At 43.5% G+C, this 19769-nt stretch overlaps 5 protein-coding genes across 7 annotated transcripts in view; all 5 read right to left on the bottom strand.

The window, feature by feature from the left end:
• Nucleotides 1-10712, bottom strand: part of LOC125720976 (odorant receptor 131-2-like) — a 55864-nt gene extending 45152 nt beyond the window's left edge. Inside the window, exon 1 of one of the 2 annotated variants that reach the window (XM_048996899.1) lies at nucleotides 10683-10712. The gene's annotated coding sequence lies outside the window, so the exon portion shown is untranslated. Of the gene's footprint in view, nucleotides 1-5976; nucleotides 6007-10682 lie in introns of those variants that run through there. The other variant, XM_048996900.1, reaches the window with a different exon arrangement.
• LOC125720979 (odorant receptor 131-2-like) overlaps nucleotides 1-19769 on the bottom strand; it is a 73654-nt gene that overhangs the window by 50119 nt on the left and 3766 nt on the right. The gene's annotated exons all lie outside the window — the stretch shown is intronic.
• Nucleotides 1042-1986, bottom strand: LOC125720849 (odorant receptor 131-2-like). Its single transcript, XM_048996712.1, has one exon. It carries the CDS (start codon nucleotides 1984-1986, stop codon nucleotides 1042-1044), a length of 945 nt encoding a protein of 314 aa, XP_048852669.1.
• Nucleotides 4832-19271, bottom strand: LOC125720980 (odorant receptor 131-2-like). Of its 2 annotated transcripts, none has more exons than XM_048996907.1 (2): nucleotides 19239-19271; nucleotides 4832-5825 (listed from the first exon to the last, which is right to left on the bottom strand). In XM_048996907.1, exon 2 carries the CDS (start codon nucleotides 5814-5816, stop codon nucleotides 4872-4874), a length of 945 nt encoding a protein of 314 aa, XP_048852864.1. In that variant the 5' UTR covers nucleotides 5817-5825; nucleotides 19239-19271; the 3' UTR covers nucleotides 4832-4871. The 2 variants fall into 2 exon arrangements, with proteins under 2 accessions (XP_048852864.1, XP_048852863.1); XM_048996906.1 differs by having other exon boundaries at nucleotides 4832-5840; nucleotides 19239-19269.
• Nucleotides 14293-15240, bottom strand: LOC125720848 (odorant receptor 131-2-like). Its single transcript, XM_048996711.1, has one exon. The coding sequence runs from the start codon at nucleotides 15238-15240 to the stop codon at nucleotides 14293-14295; it is 948 nt and encodes a 315-aa protein (XP_048852668.1).

Raw genomic sequence — 19769 nt, 5'->3', positions numbered from 1 at the left:
ACTGGAAAGAGAGGCATGTGACTGGAAGTGCCAACCAGCCACTTGCTTCACTGGCAGGAGGATAATATGCCAATCGATAACACAACACTCGCTAATTAGCCTGGGAGCCCCCTCCCCTCCCCCTGCCGGTACTTACAGTATGTTTCGTGGTTCAGCATTTTGTATTATTGGAAAAAAGTGTTTGTATTACCACTAAATACTGTCTTAGCAAACGTGAATAAAAGTTAGGGAAATGAGACCCAGATATCTCAGACACCAGCATTGTGTTTGTTATTATTTTATTGTCTATTGAAAATGCACTTATTTAAGCACAACAGCAAGCAAGTAAACACAAGAAGTTACACAGGTGCAGACAACAGGAAAGGTGCATTAGATTTGGAAAATAAGGCAAAGACATGGTACAGGGCTGTGCTGTTTTTGTAGGGAAAAAATGATGTAGTGATTAATTACGGGGCGGCATAGTGGTGCAGTGGTTAGCACTGTTGCCTCACACCTCTGGGACCCGGGTTCAAGTCTCCGCCTGGGTCACATGTGTGTGGAGTTTGCATGTTCTCCCCATGTCGTCGTGGGGTTTCCTCCGGGTACTCCGGTTTCCCCCCACAGTCCAAAGACATGCTGAGGCTAATTGGACTTGCTAAATTCCCCATCGGTGTGTATGTCTGAATGAATGGTGTGTGAGTGAGCCCTGCGATGGGCTGGCCCCTGCCTCGTGCCCATTGCTTCCGGGATAGGCTCCGGACCCCCCATGACCCAGTAGGGTAAGCGGTTTGGAAAATGAATGGATGGATGATTAATTACTGGATCTAAAGACCCGGGAAGAAGACAAACACACTCAAGCAGAAACATAGGGAATAAAGACCTGGCAAAGTTAATCACGATCAGAGACCTTTCCCACCCACCCCCCCCGGCCCTGAGAGATTTTGCCTTGCCTACTCCCCACAGCACTGGAACTATAATTTTATAATGATAAATTCATATAAATCTCTTTAAAATGTCTTTATGACTTTTTCCTTACATTTTGAAATATCTTGATATACTATGTTAATGTTTTGTGCTTGGTTTGATCCTCCAGCGTCTGCAGCGGAGGTAGCAGAGGAAGAGGGGGCGAACTCCTTCGTCCCTCAGTCCATAGATGAGGGGGCTCAGGCAGCGGGGCAGGAGGACGAGGAGAAAGAACGTCAGGTAGCGCAGGTGGATAAAGAGGGCTGAGCTGATTGTAGACAGGGCTCTCTCGATGCTGCTGTACACTAAGGAGGAGAGGCAGAGGACCAACTGGACCAGGTGAAGGAGAACTGTCCTGCTGGCCTTTTTGGCCTTGACGGACCGGGCTGCCATCATGATGCCTGTGTAGGTGCTGGTGACGGTGATCCCCACGGCAACAAAAAAGACACCGTTGAAGCTCTGGAACACATCAAACTGCCACTTGGCCAGAAAGAGGCGCTCCTGTGAGCAGTAAATAGTTTTGGTTAGGAAATAGGCATCTGTGGCTGCCAAAAATATCATATTAATTACATAGTTCACAGAGCCTAGGAACCAGACCACTGCAATGGCAACATTGGTTCTCCCGGGGGTGGCGATGTCAGTGTGTCGGAGTGGGAAACAAATGGCCACATAGCGTTCCAGACACATGACAGCCAACGTCAGGGGGGAGATGCGGAAAGTTGTCCCGCTTACAAGGACGATCGTGGAGCAGAGGACCTTGATGAGGTTGATGTTAGCCATGCTACACGAGTAGAGCAATGTGGTGAATCCCAGATGGATGGAGTCACTGAGGAGCATTTGGCTGAATAGAATATAGCGGGAAGTCTCACGGAAGCTGGGTTTACTCCACATGGCAACGAACATGATGAGGTTCAGGGAGATGAAGAATAGGGCAGTGGACAGCACGAGAAATGATTTTATTGTTGTCATGAAGTCTATTGTCCCTGTTATGGACTGGTAGTACAGGAAGCTGAGCTCCAGAGAGGAACCATTCTGGTCAGCCATTGGTTAACTCTGAAATGAAAAGAGCAGAAATATACATTAAAACACAAATTGTCATTCACAGTTAGAAACACCTACATATCTTTCTCAGAAGAAAAGAAGGACCTCTATTTAACTGAAATGAAAAACAAACACAATGAAAAATATATGCGATGTTTTTTTACCTGCCTCTGTTAAGCATTTGCCTCAAACACGTCTAGAGTGGCATGTGCTCTAGTTTATAACAAATCAAACGACACATGACATCACATGGACTCTGTAGGTGTGTCCAGCATAATTGGCCTCTTGGGTGAAACAGGATGGGCATGCATATCTCTGCCTGAAGAGTAACTATTAATTTATTATGAAGCCATTTCAAGCAATGAGTAGGGATTCTATTTAGCTCATTCAAGCTGTAGTTCAATGAAAAAGATCATTAGGTATCTCACATTCACTGTGTTCGCTGCAAAGGTGGTTAGTGTGCAGTAATGTAGGACAATGACCAGTGTTGACTGGTGCTATTGTGGTACACATATGCATTACGTAACGTTCAGTTCACTCTGCAAGTACAAGTTAATAAAGTAATATACCTGTATTATTTGAAAAAGTTGGAACCTAAATTCCAAAGTAGATGGTCAACATGGGAAAAATGTTGTATGTTGTGATAATTGTTTTTTTACTTGTGCCTTTGTTCTTAGTTAGCCTTACTTGATCTAGTCTTGTTGTCATGTTCTGTAGTCATGTTATCTACCCTTGTTTCTAGTCTGCTCAGGCCCCTGTGATTCCTGTGCTGGTGGCTTTTGTGATGAAATATTCACTCTGGCTCTGTATCAGAAATGTTAAACGCCAGAGGTCACCCACAGCTGGACTATTTTTATTGATTAACCTATGTGTCACCATACAGGTGTGTAGTTTAGAAGTGTGTTGTGTGTAGTTCTATTTATATATTTTTCTATTTATCTCTCAGTAAATATTGCAAGAAGCTGAGGTCCACTTGTCCTCTGTTGTGAGCACTGTCGGCCATCGTTTCCCTGCAGTATTCATCATGTAACTTTACACAGCTAATGTGCTAAAATTCACTCACCTCCCTGTAGGAATCCAGCTGACACTGGAGGTCACTACAGAACAACAAGGTTAAACCCGGTCAAGCTTAATGATTTTAAAAATAATTACAGTGATTTTGTGTGTCTTGTTTCTGTCTGTGCTTATGAAGCAGTGTACTTTTAGTAAACTGCAGTTTAATATTCATAAAACACAGATTAACTTATTACAAAATCACAGCAACTGTAAATGGACTGAATGTTTAATTATTCTGGTCACTGTTTAACTGTCCAACAAGCTGCAGCATTGCATATGTAGGTATTGGAGTGTATGTGATGTTTTGCTTAGGTCAGACTAAGGGTGCAATCAGGCCTGTTGGTCAGAAGGCCTCAGCACTGACTAGGCCCAGGCTGAGATCTGTGGGGTCCGGCACTGTCACAAGGTAGCTCATCTCCACAGGGAAGCCCTGTTTGCTCAGCAGCAGAACAAACAAGCCGTCCATCACAGGACTGACATTAGTAATTGATGAGTGTTAATGGCAGCACAGGAGAGAGGTGTGGAGGCAGGACCAGCTCAGGCTCCCACATGATGGAGGTCCTTCCCCAGAGCAGGGAGCACGTTCAGCCTCTGTAATCATCACGCACTCGACAGCTCAGCAGGGAAATTCTGTTGTCAATCGGAGGCATGTTAATAATTGGTATTAGTAATCGTCTTGTGATAATCCATCTATCTTCCAACTGCTAAGTGAGGACAGGGTTGTGGGGTGGGGTGGGCGCAAGGTAGGTGGTCTTAGAGGAATGTTTTATGAGGAGAGGTTAGCTGAGCTGAATCTGTTTAGCCTCGAGCAAAGGAGACTAAGGGGGGATATGATCCAGGTATATAAGATTCTAACAGGTCTGGATGCTATTCAGTCAAATAGCTATTTCAATATCAGTTGAAATGCTAGAACTCCTGGCCATAAGTGGAAATTAGCGGGAGAACATTTTAAAACGAATTTGAGGAAGCACTTCCTTACACAGCATGTAGTTAATGAAGTAGTTAATGAAGAGTATGGAATAGTCTTCCTGCTAGTGTAATGCAAGCTAAAACCCTGGGTTCCTTTAAATCAGAGCTAGATAAGATTTTAACAACTCTGAGCTATTAGCTAAGTTCTCCCCAAACGAGCTTGATGGGCTGAATGGCCTCCTCTCATTTGTAAATTTCTTATATTCTTATATATGGAAAGACACAGCTAGTACATAATATACCAATCGATAAAACAACATTGGCTAACTAACCTGGGAGCCCCCTCCCCCTGCCGGTAGTTACAGTATGTTTTGTGGTTCAGCATTTCGTATTATTGGAAGAAAGAGTTTCTATTGCCACTAAATACTGTTTTAGCAAACACCAGTTACAGTTGGGGAAATGAGACCCTGACAATTCAGACATTAGCGTATTGTTTGTTGTTATTTTTTTTGCCTTCAAAATGCACATAATCAAGCACGACAGCAAGCAAGTAAACACAAACAATTACACAGATACAGACAACAGGAAAGGTGCATTAGATTTGGAAAATAAGGCAAAGACATGGTACAGGGCTGTGCTGTTTTTGTAGGGAAAAAATTACGTAGTGATTAATTACTGGATCTAAAGACATGGGAAGAAGAAAACAAACACACTCAAGGAGAAACACAGCAAACAAAGACCTGGCAAAGTTAATCACGATCAGAGACCTATCCCACTACTCTGCCCCCCGCCCTGAGAGATTTCGCCTTGCCTACTCCCCACAGCACTGGAACTATAATTTTATAATGATAAATTCATATAAATCTCTTTAAAATGTCTTTATGACTTTTTCCTTACATTTTGAAATATCTTGATATACTATGTTAATGTTTTGTGCTTGGTTTGATCCTCCAGCGACTGCAGCGGAGGTAACAGAGGAAGAGGGGACGAACTCCTTCGTCCCTCAGTCCATAGATGAGGGGGCTCAGGCAGCGGGGTAGGAGGACGAGGAGAAAGAAGTTCAGGTAGCGCAGGTGGATAAAGAGGGCTGAGCTGATTGTAGACAGGGCTCTCTCGATGCTGCTGAACAGGAAGGAGGAGAGGCAGAGGCCCAACTGGACCAGGTGAAGGAGAACCGTCCTGCTGGCCTTTTTGGCCTTGATTGACTGGGCTGCCATCATGATGCCTGTGTAGGTGCTGATGACGGTAATCCCCACGGTAACAAAAAAGACACCGTTAAAGCTCTGGAACACATCAAACTGCCATTTGGCCAGAAAGAGGCGCTCCTGTGTGCAGTAAATAGTTTTGGTTAGGAAATAGGTATCTGTGGCTGCCAAAGATATTATATTAATTACATAGTTCACAGAGCCTAGGAACCAGACCACTGCAATGGCAATATTGGATCTCCTGGGGGTGGCGATGTCAGTGTGTCGGAGTGGGAAACAAATGGCCACATAGCGTTCCAGACACATGACAGCCAACGTCAGGGGGGAGATGCGGAAAGTTGTCCCGCTTACAAGGACGATCATGGAGCAGAGCACCTTGATGAGGTTGATGTTAGCCATGCTACATGAGTAGAGCAATGTGGTGAATCCCAAATGGATGGAGTCACTGAGGAGCATTTGGCTGAATAGAAGATAGCGGGAAGTCTCACGGAAGCTGGGTTTACTCCACATGGCAACGAACATGATGAGGTTCAGGGAGATGAAGAATAGGGCAGTGGACAGCACGAGAGATGATTTTATTGTTGTCATGAAGTCTATTGTCCCTGTCATGGACTGGTAGTACAGGAAGTTGAGCTCCAGAGAGGAACCATTCTGGCCAGCCATTGGTCAACTCTGAAACGAAAAGAGCTGAAATGTACATTAAATGTACATTAAAACACAAATTGTTGTCAGTAAGCAAAACCAACATATATTTCTCCCAAGAAGGCCCCTATTTAAATGAAATGAAAGAGAGACACAATAAAAGATATATTTGTTTCTTTACCTGCCTCTGTTGAGTACTTGACTCAAACACTTCTGGAGTAGCATGTGCTCTAGTTTATAAAGAATCCAATGACACATGACATCACATGCACTCTGTAGGTGTGTCCAGCATAGTAGGCCCCTGGGGTGAGGTGTGATGGGCATGCATATCTCTGTTGGGAATGTTACTATTAGTAGATTAAAAAGCCATTTCAAGTAAGGATGAAGGGTTTTATATAGGAGAAACTCTCTTTTTTTGTCTTATATCTGTATGTCTTTATATATCTTATATCTTTTTTTTGTATTTTATTATCTGCAGTTTAAAGAAGACGATTTCTCACATTCACTGTCATTGTTATTTACTAAAAAGAAAGATGAAGCAATATAGGGAATTATTCAGTGATTGTAAGGGAATATTGCATGTGTTACATCATGTTTGTTTTTTGTTTCTTTTATTTTTTTGATGCAGTCCTCACCTTTGAGTCACTCTATCGTTACTGTTACTGACTCTACCTTATTAATTCTATGCAAACGTTCCACTGCCATCTGTGATACAGCGCAGTGGTACCTTGGAATATGAACTTAATTTGTTCTGGATGGTTGGTTGAGTTGTGATTTGATTGAGATCCAAGTCGAATTTCCCCATAACAAATAATGTAGATGGATTTATTCTGTTCCAGACCCAAATGATTGCCTATTTAAACCTAACTACCTACCTAATCAATGATAAAATCATTACCAAAGCAAATACACATGAAACGCACATAGGAAAGCAATAATCATGAAATAAGTGACAATTTATGAGCACGTCAGCTCTGTTGAGGTGAGCTGATTGGCGTACTGCAGGTGGCAGGTGGAGAGGAAGAGAAAAGGAGGGATTATTGCTTGGAAGGGGAGACGCGTCTCCATCCGTACAAATTTTAGCATGACTGTTTTGTTTTGTCTTGTTCCGAGTTTCTGGTCAAGCTGCAACAGACAAGTTCCAAGATTTCAGTCGAGGTGCAAATCGGAAGAAATCTGAAAGACCTGCTTGACGTCCGAGTTGGTCGAGATAAGAGCCGTTCCAGTTCCAAGCTTCTACTGTATATTGTAACAAAATTGTGATTACGTTTTCAGTCCTGCTCCATACCAGAAATGGTAAAGGCCTGAGACCAGCCTCTCTGTGGACATTTTTGATTCATTAACCTTTGTGCCTCCATACAGACACAACGAGCCTATAAGACAAATGTTTCACACAGGTCTACTTATACATTTTCCTGTTTATGTCTCAATAAAATATTGTGGAAGCTGAGGTCCACTTGTCCGCTATTGTGAGCACTGTCAACCATCCGCTTCCTTTCCCTTTACATGCTGCAGGATTCATCATGTAACTTTGCACAGCTAATCCGCTTAACTCCACTCACCTTCTGGTAGGAGCCCAGCTGACACTAGAGGTCACTGCAGAGCAACAAAGTTAATCCCACTCAAGCCTAATGATCGTAAAAATAATAACAATGGTTTTGTTTATATTTTTTTCTGTCTGGGGTTATGTAGCAGTGTCCTTTTAGGAAACTGCAGTTTAATTAAGGTTTAGCTACTCTGGTCATTGTTTAATTGGTTAACAGGCTATAGCATTGCATATGTAGGTATTGGAGTGTATGTGATTTTTTGATTAGGTCAGACTAAGGCTGCAATCAGGCCTGTTGTTCAGAAGGCCTCAGCACTGACTAGGCCCAGGCAGAGAGCTGTGGGGTGCTGCACTGTCACAAGGCAGCTCATCTCCACAGGGAAGCCCTGTTTGCTCAGCAGCAGAACAAACAAGCCGTCTATCACAGGACTGACATTAATAATTGATGAGTGTTAATGGCAGCACAGGGGAGAGGTGTGGAGGCAGGACCAGCTCAGGCTCCCACATGATGGAGGTCCTTCCCCAGAGCAGGGAGCATGTTTAGCCTCTGTAATCATCACGCACTCGACAGCTCAGCAGGGAAATTCTGCTGTTAATCAGAGGCATGTTTGATACTAATAATTGTCTTGTGGTAATCTGTGTATCTTCCAACCGCTAAGTCAGTAGAGGGTCCTTGGGGGCATGGCAGGGGATCACCCTGGACAGAAAGACAGTCCATTACAGGTCACAACACACACAGAGTCATACACACATTGGGCAACATAAAGACACAAATTCAACTAACCACTTTTTGGACTGTTTGAGAGACCCCCCCACTCAGAGAGGATGTGCAAACTCCACGGAAATAGAGAAGTGATACAGGAGCCAACCTTGGTGCTATAAGCTGTGCTGGCCCTATGACTATTACTTAATGATATATTTATTATCGTTTATAATCAAAACAACAAACATATTAGAAGTATGGCTGCTTGGAACATCATTTGGCGTCTCATTCACTGCTATACCCGATTCTACTTAATTGATTTGTTTGTTTGTGCAGCACTGATGTCTTAACGCAAACTGAGGCAAGTAAACATGATTTGATATAGCAGAGAAACTTCCAACAGTGATTCCTGTTCTCCAATTACAGTTCGCTGAGGGGGTGGAGTTATTGTGAACTGGATACAGCTTAGACTAGCTGGAAAAACACAGCACTGACTGGAAAGAGAGGCATGTGACTGGAAGTGCCAACCAGCCACTTGCTTCACTGGCAGGAGGATAATATGCCAATCGATAACACAACACTCGCTAATTAGCCTGGGAGCCCCCTCCCCTCCCCCTGCCGGTACTTACAGTATGTTTCGTGGTTCAGCATTTTGTATTATTGGAAAAAAGTGTTTGTATTACCACTAAATACTGTCTTAGCAAACGTGAATAAAAGTTAGGGAAATGAGACCCAGATATCTCAGACACCAGCATTGTGTTTGTTATTATTTTATTGTCTATTGAAAATGCACTTATTTAAGCACAACAGCAAGCAAGTAAACACAAGAAGTTACACAGGTGCAGACAACAGGAAAGGTGCATTAGATTTGGAAAATAAGGCAAAGACATGGTACAGGGCTGTGCTGTTTTTGTAGGGAAAAAATGATGTAGTGATTAATTACGGGGCGGCATAGTGGTGCAGTGGTTAGCACTGTTGCCTCACACCTCTGGGACCCGGGTTCAAGTCTCCGCCTGGGTCACATGTGTGTGGAGTTTGCATGTTCTCCCCATGTCGTCGTGGGGTTTCCTCCGGGTACTCCGGTTTCCCCCCACAGTCCAAAGACATGCTGAGGCTAATTGGACTTGCTAAATTCCCCATCGGTGTGTATGTCTGAATGAATGGTGTGTGAGTGAGCCCTGCGATGGGCTGGCCCCTGCCTCATGCCCATTGCTTCCGGGATAGGCTCCGGACCCCCCATGACCCAGTAGGGTAAGCGGTTTGGAAAATGAATGGATGGATGATTAATTACTGGATCTAAAGACCCGGGAAGAAGACAAACACACTCAAGCAGAAACATAGGGAATAAAGACCTGGCAAAGTTAATCACGATCAGAGACCTTTCCCACCCACCCCCCCCGGCCCTGAGAGATTTCGCCTTGCCTACTCCCCACAGCACTGGAACTATAATTTTATAATGATAAATTCATATAAATCTCTTTAAAATGTCTTTATGACTTTTTCCTTACATTTTGAAATATCTTGATATACTATGTTAATGTTTTGTGCTTGGTTTGATCCTCCAGCGTCTGCAGCGGAGGTAGCAGAGGAAGAGGGGGCGAACTCCTTCGTCCCTCAGTCCATAGATGAGGGGGCTCAGGCAGCGGGGCAGGAGGACGAGGAGAAAGAACGTCAGGTAGCGCAGGTGGATAAAGAGGGCTGAGCTGATTGTAGACAGGGCTCTCTCGATGCTGCTGTACACTAAGGAGGAGAGGCAGAGGACCAACTGGACCAGGTGAAGGAGAACTGTCCTGCTGGCCTTTTTGGCCTTGACGGACCGGGCTGCCATCATGATGCCTGTGTAGGTGCTGGTGACGGTGATCCCCACGGCAACAAAAAAGACACCGTTGAAGCTCTGGAACACATCAAACTGCCACTTGGCCAGAAAGAGGCGCTCCTGTGAGCAGTAAATAGTTTTGGTTAGGAAATAGGCATCTGTGGCTGCCAAAAATATCATATTAATTACATAGTTCACAGAGCCTAGGAACCAGACCACTGCAATGGCAACATTGGTTCTCCCGGGGGTGGCGATGTCAGTGTGTCGGAGTGGGAAACAAATGGCCACATAGCGTTCCAGACACATGACAGCCAACGTCAGGGGGGAGATGCGGAAAGTTGTCCCGCTTACAAGGACGATCGTGGAGCAGAGGACCTTGATGAGGTTGATGTTAGCCATGCTACACGAGTAGAGCAATGTGGTGAATCCCAGATGGATGGAGTCACTGAGGAGCATTTGGCTGAATAGAAGATAGCGGGAAGTCTCACGGAAGCTGGGTTTACTCCACATGGCAACGAACATGATGAGGTTCAGGGAGATGAAGAATAGGGCAGTGGACAGCACGAGAAATGATTTTATTGTTGTCATGAAGTCTATTGTCCCTGTTATGGACTGGTAGTACAGGAAGCTGAGCTCCAGAGAGGAACCATTCTGGTCAGCATTGGTTAACTCTGAAATGAAAAGAGCTGAAATGTACATTAAATGTACATTAAAACACAAATTGTTGTCAGTAAGCAAAACCAACATATATTTCTCCCAAGAAGGCCCCTATTTAAATGAAATGAAAGAGAGACACAATAAAAGATATATTTGTTTCTTTACCTGCCTCTGTTGAGTACTTGACTCAAACACTTCTGGAGTAGCATGTGCTCTAGTTTATAAAGAATCCAATGACACATGACATCACATGCACTCTGTAGGTGTGTCCAGCATAGTAGGCCCCTGGGGTGAGGTGTGATGGGCATGCATATCTCTGTTGGGAATGTTACTATTAGTAGATTAAAAAGCCATTTCAAGTAAGGATGAAGGGTTTTATATAGGAGAAACTCTCTTTTTTTGTCTTATATCTGTATGTCTTTATATATCTTATATCTTTTTTTTGTATTTTATTATCTGCAGTTTAAAGAAGACGATTTCTCACATTCACTGTCATTGTTATTTACTAAAAAGAAAGATGAAGCAATATAGGGAATTATTCAGTGATTGTAAGGGAATATTGCATGTGTTACATCATGTTTGTTTTTTGTTTCTTTTATTTTTTTGATGCAGTCCTCACCTTTGAGTCACTCTATCGTTACTGTTACTGACTCTACCTTATTAATTCTATGCAAACGTTCCACTGCCATCTGTGATACAGCGCAGTGGTACCTTGGAATATGAACTTAATTTGTTCTGGATGGTTGGTTGAGTTGTGATTTGATTGAGATCCAAGTCGAATTTCCCCATAACAAATAATGTAAATGGATTTATTCTGTTCCAGACCCAAATGATTGCCTATTTAAACCTAACTACCTACCTAATCAATGATAAAATCATTACCAAAGCAAATACACATGAAACGCACATAGGAAAGCAATAATCATGAAATAAGTGACAATTTATGAGCACGTCAGCTCTGTTGAGGTGAGCTGATTGGCGTACTGCAGGTGGCAGGTGGAGAGGAAGAGAAAAGGAGGGATTATTGCTTGGAAGGGGAGACGCGTCTCCATCCGTACAAATTTTAGCATGACTGTTTTGTTTTGTCTTGTTCCGAGTTTCTGGTCAAGCTGCAACAGACAAGTTCCAAGATTTCAGTCGAGGTGCAAATCGGAAGAAATCTGAAAGACCTGCTTGACGTCCGAGTTGGTCGAGATAAGAGCCGTTCCAGTTCCAAGCTTCTACTGTATATTGTAACAAAATTGTGATTACGTTTTCAGTCCTGCTCCATACCAGAAATGGTAAAGGCCTGAGACCAGCCTCTCTGTGGACATTTTTGATTCATTAACCTTTGTGCCTCCATACAGACACAACGAGCCTATAAGACAAATGTTTCACACAGGTCTACTTATACATTTTCCTGTTTATGTCTCAATAAAATATTGTGGAAGCTGAGGTCCACTTGTCCGCTATTGTGAGCACTGTCAACCATCCGCTTCCTTTCCCTTTACATGCTGCAGGATTCATCATGTAACTTTGCACAGCTAATCCGCTTAACTCCACTCACCTTCTGGTAGGAGCCCAGCTGACACTAGAGGTCACTGCAGAGCAACAAAGTTAATCCCACTCAAGCCTAATGATCGTAAAAATAATAACAATGGTTTTGTTTATATTTTTTTCTGTCTGGGGTTATGTAGCAGTGTCCTTTTAGGAAACTGCAGTTTAATTAAGGTTTAGCTACTCTGGTCATTGTTTAATTGGTTAACAGGCTATAGCATTGCATATGTAGGTATTGGAGTGTATGTGATGTTTTGATTAGGTCAGACTAAGGCTGCAATCAGGCCTGTTGTTCAGAAGGCCTCAGCACTGACTAGGCCCAGGCAGAGAGCTGTGGGGTGCTGCACTGTCACAAGGCAGCTCATCTCCACAGGGAAGCCCTGTTTGCTCAGCAGCAGAACAAACAAGCCGTCTATCACAGGACTGACATTAATAATTGATGAGTGTTAATGGCAGCACAGGGGAGAGGTGTGGAGGCAGGACCAGCTCAGGCTCCCACATGATGGACGTCCTTCCCCAGAGCAGGGAGCATGTTTAGCCTCTGTAGTCATCACGCACTCGACAGCTCAGCAGGGAAATTCTGCTGTTAATCAGAGGCATGTTTGATACTAATAATTGTCTTGTGGTAATCTGTGTATCTTCCAACCGCTAAGTCAGTACAGGGTCCTGGGGGGCATGGCAGGGGATCACCCTGGACAGAAAGACAGTCCATTACAGGTCACAACACACACAGAGTCATACACACATTGGGCAACATGAAGACACAAATTCAACTAACCACTTTTTGGACTGTTTGAGAGACCCCCCCACTCAGAGAGGATGTGCAAACTCCACGGAAATAGAGAAGTGATACAGGAGCCAACCTTGGTGCTATAAGCTGTGCTGGCCCTATGACTATTACTTAATGATATATTTATTATCGTTTATAATCAAAACAACAAACATATTAGAAGTATGGCTGCTTGGAACATCATTTGGCGTCTCATTCACTGCTATACCCGATTCTACTTAATTGATTTGTTTGTTTGTGCAGCACTGATGTCTTAACGCAAACTGAGGCAAGTAAACATGATTTGATATAGCAGAGAAACTTCCAACAGTGATTCCTGTTCTCCAATTACAGTTCGCTGAGGGGGTGGAGTTATTGTGAACTGGATACAGCTTAGACTAGCTGGAAAAACACAGCACTGACTGGAAAGAGAGGCATGTGATTGGAAGTGCCAACCAGCCACTTGCTTCACTGGCAGGAGGATAATATGCCAATCGATAACACAACACTCGCTAATTAGCCTGGGAGCCCCCTCCCCTCCCCCTGCCGGTACTTACAGTATGTTTCGTGGTTCAGCATTTTGTATTATTGGAAAAAAGTGTTTGTATTACCACTAAATACTGTCTTAGCAAACGTGAATAAAAGTTAGGGAAATGAGACCCAGATATCTCAGACACCAGCATTGTGTTTGTTATTATTTTATTGTCTATTGAAAATGCACTTATTTAAGCACAACAGCAAGCAAGTAAACACAAGAAGTTACACAGGTGCAGACAACAGGAAAGGTGCATTAGATTTGGAAAATAAGGCAAAGACATGGTACAGGGCTGTGCTGTTTTTGTAGGGAAAAAATGATGTAGTGATTAATTACGGGGCGGCATAGTGGTGCAGTGGTTAGCACTGTTGCCTCACACCTCTGGGACCCGGGTTCAAGTCTCCGCCTGGGTCACATGTGTGTGGAGTTTGCATGTTCTCCCCATGTCGTCGTGGGGTTTCCTCCGGGTACTCCGGTTTCCCCTCACAGTCCAATGACATGCTGAGGCTAATTGGACTTGCTAAATTCCCCATCGGTGTGTATGTCTGAATGAATGGTGTGTGAGTGAGCCCTGCGATGGGCTTGCCCCTGCCTCGTGCCCATTGCTTCCGGGATAGGCTCCGGACCCCCCATGACCCAGTAGGGTAAGCGGTTTGGAAAATGGATGGATGGATGATTAATTACTGGATCTAAAGACCCGGGAAGAAGACAAACACACTCAAGCAGAAACATAGGGAATAAAGACCTGGCAAAGTTAATCACGATCAGAGACCTGTCCCACCCCCCCACCCCTGACAAACTGCACCTCGCCTACTCCCCACAGCACTGGAACTATAGTTTTTATAATTATGAACTCATATAAACCACTTTAAATCTGTCCTCTTTAATATTTCATTCTGAAATTTTCCTTACAGTTTGAATGAACTTGATATATTTTATCTTGTGCTTGTGCTTGGTTTGATCCTCCAGCGACCGCAGCGGAGGTAGCGGAGGAAGAGGGGGCGAACTCCTTCGTCTCTCAGGTCATAGATGAGGGGGCTCAGGCAACGGGGCAGGAGGACGAGGAGAAAGAAGTTTAGGGTGCGCAGGTGGATAAAGAGGGCTGAGCTGATTGTAGACAGGGCTCTCTCGATGCTGCTGTACAGGAAGGAGGAGAGGCAGAGGCCCAACTGGACCAGGTGAAGGAGAACCGTCCTGCTGGCCTTTTTGGCCTTGATTGACTGGGCTGCCATCATGATGCCTGTGTAGGTGCTGATGACGGTGATCCCCACGGTAACAAAAAAGACACCGTTAAAGCTCTGGAACACATCAAACTGCCATTTGGCCAGAAAGAGGCGCTCCTGTGTGCAGTAAATAGTTTTGGTTAGGAAATAGGTATCTGTGGCTGCCAAAAATATTATATTAATTACATAGTTCACAGAGCCTAGGAACCAGACCACTGCAATGGCAATATTGGTTCTCCCGGGGGTGGCGATGTCAGTGTGTCGGAGTGGGAAACAAATGGCCACATAGCGTTCCAGACACATGACAGCCAACGTCAGGGGGGAGATGCGGAAAGTTGTCCCGCTTACAAGGACGATCATGGAGCAGAGCACCTTGATGAGGTTGATGTTAGCCATGCTACACGAGTAGAGCAATGTGGTGAATCCCAGATGGATGGAGTCACTGAGGAGCATTTGGCTGAATAGAAGATAGCGGGAAGTCTCACGGAAGCTGGATTTACTCCACATGGCAACGAACATGATGAGGTTCAGGGAGATGAAGAATAGGGCAGTGGACAGCACGAGAGATGATTTTATTGTTTTCATGAAGTCTATTGTCTCTGTTATGGACTGGTAGTACAGGAAGTTGAGCTCCAGAGAGGAACCATTCTGGTCAGCCATTGGTTAACTCTGAAATGAAAAGAGCAGAAATATACATTAAAACACAAATTGTCATTCACAGTTAGAAACACCTACATATCTTTCTCAGAAGAAAAGAAGGACCTCTATTTAACTGAAATGAAAAACAAACACAATGAAAAATATATGCGATGTTTTTTTACCTACCTCTGTTAAGCATTTGCCTCAAACACGTCTAGAGTGGCATGTGCTCTAGTTTATAACAAATCAAACGACACATGACATCACATGGACTCTGTAGGTGTGTCCAGCATAATTGGCCTCTTGGGTGAAACAGGATGGGCATGCATATCTCTGCCTGAAGAGTAACTATTAATTTATTATGAAGCCATTTCAAGCAATGAGTAGGGATTCTATTTAGCTCATTCAAGCTGTAGTTCAATGAAAAAGATCATTAGGTATCTCACATTCACTGTGTTCGCTGCAAAGGTGGTTAGTGTGCAGTAATGTAGGACAATGACCAGTGTTGACTGGTGCTATTGTGGTACACATATGCATTACGTAACGTTCAGTTCGCTCTGCAAGTACAAGTTAATAAAGTAATATACCTGTATTATTTGAAAAAGTTGGAACCTAAATTCCAAAGTAGATGGTCAACATGGGAAAAATGTTGTATGTTGTGATCATTGTTTTTTTACTTGTGCCTTTGTTCTTAGTTAGCCTTACTTGATCTAGTCTTGTTGTCATGTTCTGTAGTCATGTTATCTACCCTTGTTTCTAGTCTGCTCAGGCCCCTGTGATTCCTGTGCTGGTGGCTTTTGTGATGAAATATTCACTCTGGCTCTGTATCAGAAATGTTAAATGCCAGAGGTCACCCACAGCTGGACTATTTTTATTGATTAACCTATGTGTCACCATACAGGTGTGTAGTTTAGAAGTGTGTTGTGTGTAGTTCTATTTATATATTTTTTTATTTATCTCTCAGTAAATATTGCAAGAAGCTGAGGTCCACCTGTCCTCTTTTGTGAGCACTGTCGGCCATCGTTTCCCTGCAGTATTCATCATATAACTTTACACAGCTAATGTGCTAAAATTCACTCACCTCCCTGTAGGAATCCAGCTGACACTGGAGGTCACTACAGAACAACAAGGTTAAACCCGGTCAAGCTTAATGATTTTAAAAATAATTACAGTGATTTTGTGTGTCTTGTTTCTGTCTGGGCTTATGAAGCAGTGTACTTTTAGTAAACTGCAGTTTAATATTCATAAAACACAGATTAACTTATTACAAAATCACAACAACTGTAAATGGACTGAATGTTTAATTATTCTGGTCACTGTTTAACTGTCCAACAAGCTGCTGCATTGCATATGTAGGTATTGGAGTGTATGTGATGTTTTGATTAGGTCAGACTAAGGGTGCAATCAGGCCTGTTGGTCAGAAGGCCTCAGCACTGACTAGGCCCAGGCTGAGATCTGTGGGGTCCGGCACTGTCACAAGGTAGCTCATCTCCACAGGGAAGCCCTGTTTGCTCAGCAGCAGAACAAACCAGCCGTCTATCAGAGGCCTGACATTAATAATTGATGAGTGTTAATGGCAGCACAGGGGAGAGGTGTGGAGGCAGGACCAGCTCAGGCTCCCACATGATGGAGGTCCTTCCCCAGAGCAGGGAGCACGTTCAGCCTCTGTAATCATCACGCACTCGACAGCACAGCAGGGAAATTCTGTTGTCAATCGGAGGCATGTTAATAATTGGTATTAGTAATCGTCTTGTGATAATCCATCTATCTTCCAACTGCTAAGTGAGGACAGGGTTGTGGGGTGGGGCGGGCGCAAGGTAGGTGGTCTTAGAGGAATGTTTTATGAGGAGAGGTTAGCTGAGCTGAATCTGTTTAGCCTCGAGCAAAGGAGACTAAGGGGGGATATGATCCAGGTATATAAGATTCTAACAGGTCTGGATGCTATTCAGTCAAATAGCTATTTCAATATCAGTTGAAATGCTAGAACTCCTGGCCATAAGTGGAAATTAGCGGGAGAACATTTTAAAACGAGTTTTAGGAAGCACTTCTTTACACAGCATGTAGTTAATGAAGTAGTTAATGAAGAGTATGGAATAGTCTTCCTGCTAGTGTAATGCAAGCTAAAACCCTGGGTTCCTTTAAATCAGAGCTAGATACGATTTTAACAACTCTGAGCTATTAGCTAAGTTCTCCCCAAACGAGCTTGATGGGCTGAATGGCCTCCTCTCATTTGTAAATTTCTTATATTCTTATATATGGAAAGACACAGCTAGTACATAATATACCAATCGATAAAACAACATTGGCTAACTAACCTGGGAGCCCCCTCCCCCTGCCGGTAGTTACAGTATGTTTTGTGGTTCACCATTTCGTATTATTGGACGAAAGTTTTTCTATTGCCACTAAATACTGTCTTAGCAAACACCAGTTACAGTTGGGGAAATGAGACCCTGACAACTCAGACATCAGCGTATTGTTTGTTGTTATTTTTTTTGCCTTCAAAATGCACATAATCAAGCACGACAGCAAGCAAGTAAACACAAACAATTACACAGATACAGACAACAGGAAAGGCGCATTAGATTTGGAAAATATGACAAAGACATGGTACAGGGCTATGCTGTTTTTGTAGGGAAAAAATTACGTAGTGATTAATTACTGGATCTAAAGACATGGGAAGAAGAAAACAAACACACTCAAGGAGAAACACAGGAAACAAAGACCTGGCAAAGTTAATCACGATCAGAGATCTATCTCACTACTCTGCCCCCCACCCCCCCCGGCCCTGAGAGATTTTGCCTTGCCTACTCCCCACAGCACTGGAACTATAATTTTATAATGATAAATTCATATAAATCTCTTTAAAATGTCTTTATGACTTTTTCCTTACATTTTGAAATATCTTGATATACTATGTTAATGTTTTGTGCTTGGTTTGATCCTCCAGCGTCTGCAGCGGAGGTAGCAGAGGAAGAGGGGGCGAACTCCTTCGTCCCTCAGTCCATAGATGAGGGGGCTCAGGCAGCGGGGCAGGAGGACGAGGAGAAAGAACGTCAGGTAGCGCAGGTGGATAAAGAGGGCTGAGCTGATTGTAGACAGGGCTCTCTCGATGCTGCTGTACACTAAGGAGGAGAGGCAGAGGACCAACTGGACCAGGTGAAGGAGAACCGTCCTGCTGGCCTTTTTGGCCTTGACGGACCGGGCTGCCATCATGATGCCTGTGTAGGTGCTGGTGACGGTGATCCCCACGGCAACAAAAAAGACACCATTGAAGCTCTGGAACACATCAAACTGCCACTTGGCCAGAAAGAGGCGCTCCTGTGAGCAGTAAATAGTTTTGGTTAGGAAATAGGCATCTGTGGCTGCCAAAAATATTATATTAATTACATAGTTCACAGAGCCTAGGAACCAGACCACTGCAATGGCAATATTGGTTCTCCCGGGGGTGGCGATGTCAGTGTGTCGGAGTGGGAAACAAATGGCCACATAGCGTTCCAGACACATGACAGCCAACGTCAGGGGGGAGATGCGGAAAGTTGTCCCGCTTACAAGGACGATCGTGGAGCAGAGCACCTTGATGAGGTTGATGTTAGCCATGCTACACGAGTAGAGCAATGTGGTGAATCCCAGATGGATGGAGTCACTGAGGAGCATTTGGCTGAATAGAAGATAGCGGGAAGTCTCACGGAAGCTGGGTTTACTCCACATGGCAACGAACATGATGAGGTTCAGGGAGATGAAGAATAGGGCAGTGGACAGCACGAGAAATGATTTTATTGTTGTCATGAAGTCTATTGTCCCTGTTATGGACTGGTAGTACAGGAAGCTGAGCTCCAGAGAGGAACCATTCTGGCCAGCCATTGGTCAACTCAAACGAAAAGAGCTGAAATGTACATTAAATGTACATTAAAACACAAATTGTTGTCAATAAGCAAAACCAACATATATTTCTCCCAAGAAGGCCCCTATTTAAATGAAATGAAAGAGAGACACAATAAAAGATATATTTGTTTCTTTACCTGCCTCTGTTGAGCACTTGACTCAAACACTTCTGGAGTGGCATGTGCTCTAGTTTATAAAGAATCCAATGACACATGACATCACATGCACTCTGTAGGTGTGTCCAGCATAGTAGGCCCCTGGGGTGAGGTGTGATGGGCATGCATATCTCTGTTGGGAATGTTACTATTAGTAGATTAAAAAGCCATTTCAAGTAAGTATGAAGGGTTTTATATAGGGCAAACTCCCTTTTTTTGTCTTATACCTGTATATCTTTATATATCTTATATCTTTTTTGTCTTGTATTATCTGTAGTTTAAAGAAGACGATTTCTCACATTCACTGTCATTGTTATTTACTAAAAAGAAAGATGAAGCAGTATAGGGAATTATTCAGTGATTGTAAGGGAATATTGCATGTGTTACATCATGTTTGTTTTTTGTTTCTTTTATTTTTTTGATGCAGTCCTCACCTTTGAGTCACTCTATCGTTACTGTTACTGACTCTACCTTATTAATTCTATGCAAACGTTCCACTGCCATCTGTGATAC

Source organism: Brienomyrus brachyistius, unplaced genomic scaffold, assembly GCF_023856365.1.
Source record: "Brienomyrus brachyistius isolate T26 unplaced genomic scaffold, BBRACH_0.4 scaffold27, whole genome shotgun sequence".
Classification (NCBI taxonomy): Eukaryota; Metazoa; Chordata; class Actinopteri; order Osteoglossiformes; family Mormyridae; genus Brienomyrus; species Brienomyrus brachyistius.
Note: the sequence above shows the minus strand (reverse complement) of the source record. Positions and strands in the feature narration are given on the sequence as shown.

Excerpts from the sequence above, each read along its gene's own strand:
- LOC125720849 (XM_048996712.1), bottom strand. The coding sequence starts at position 1,986 with ATGGCTGACCAGAATGGTTCCTCTCTGGAGCTCAGCTTCCTGTACTAC.
- LOC125720848 (XM_048996711.1), bottom strand. The coding sequence starts at position 15,240 with ATGGCTGACCAGAATGGTTCCTCTCTGGAGCTCAACTTCCTGTACTAC.
- LOC125720980 (XM_048996907.1), bottom strand. The coding sequence starts at position 5,816 with ATGGCTGGCCAGAATGGTTCCTCTCTGGAGCTCAACTTCCTGTACTAC.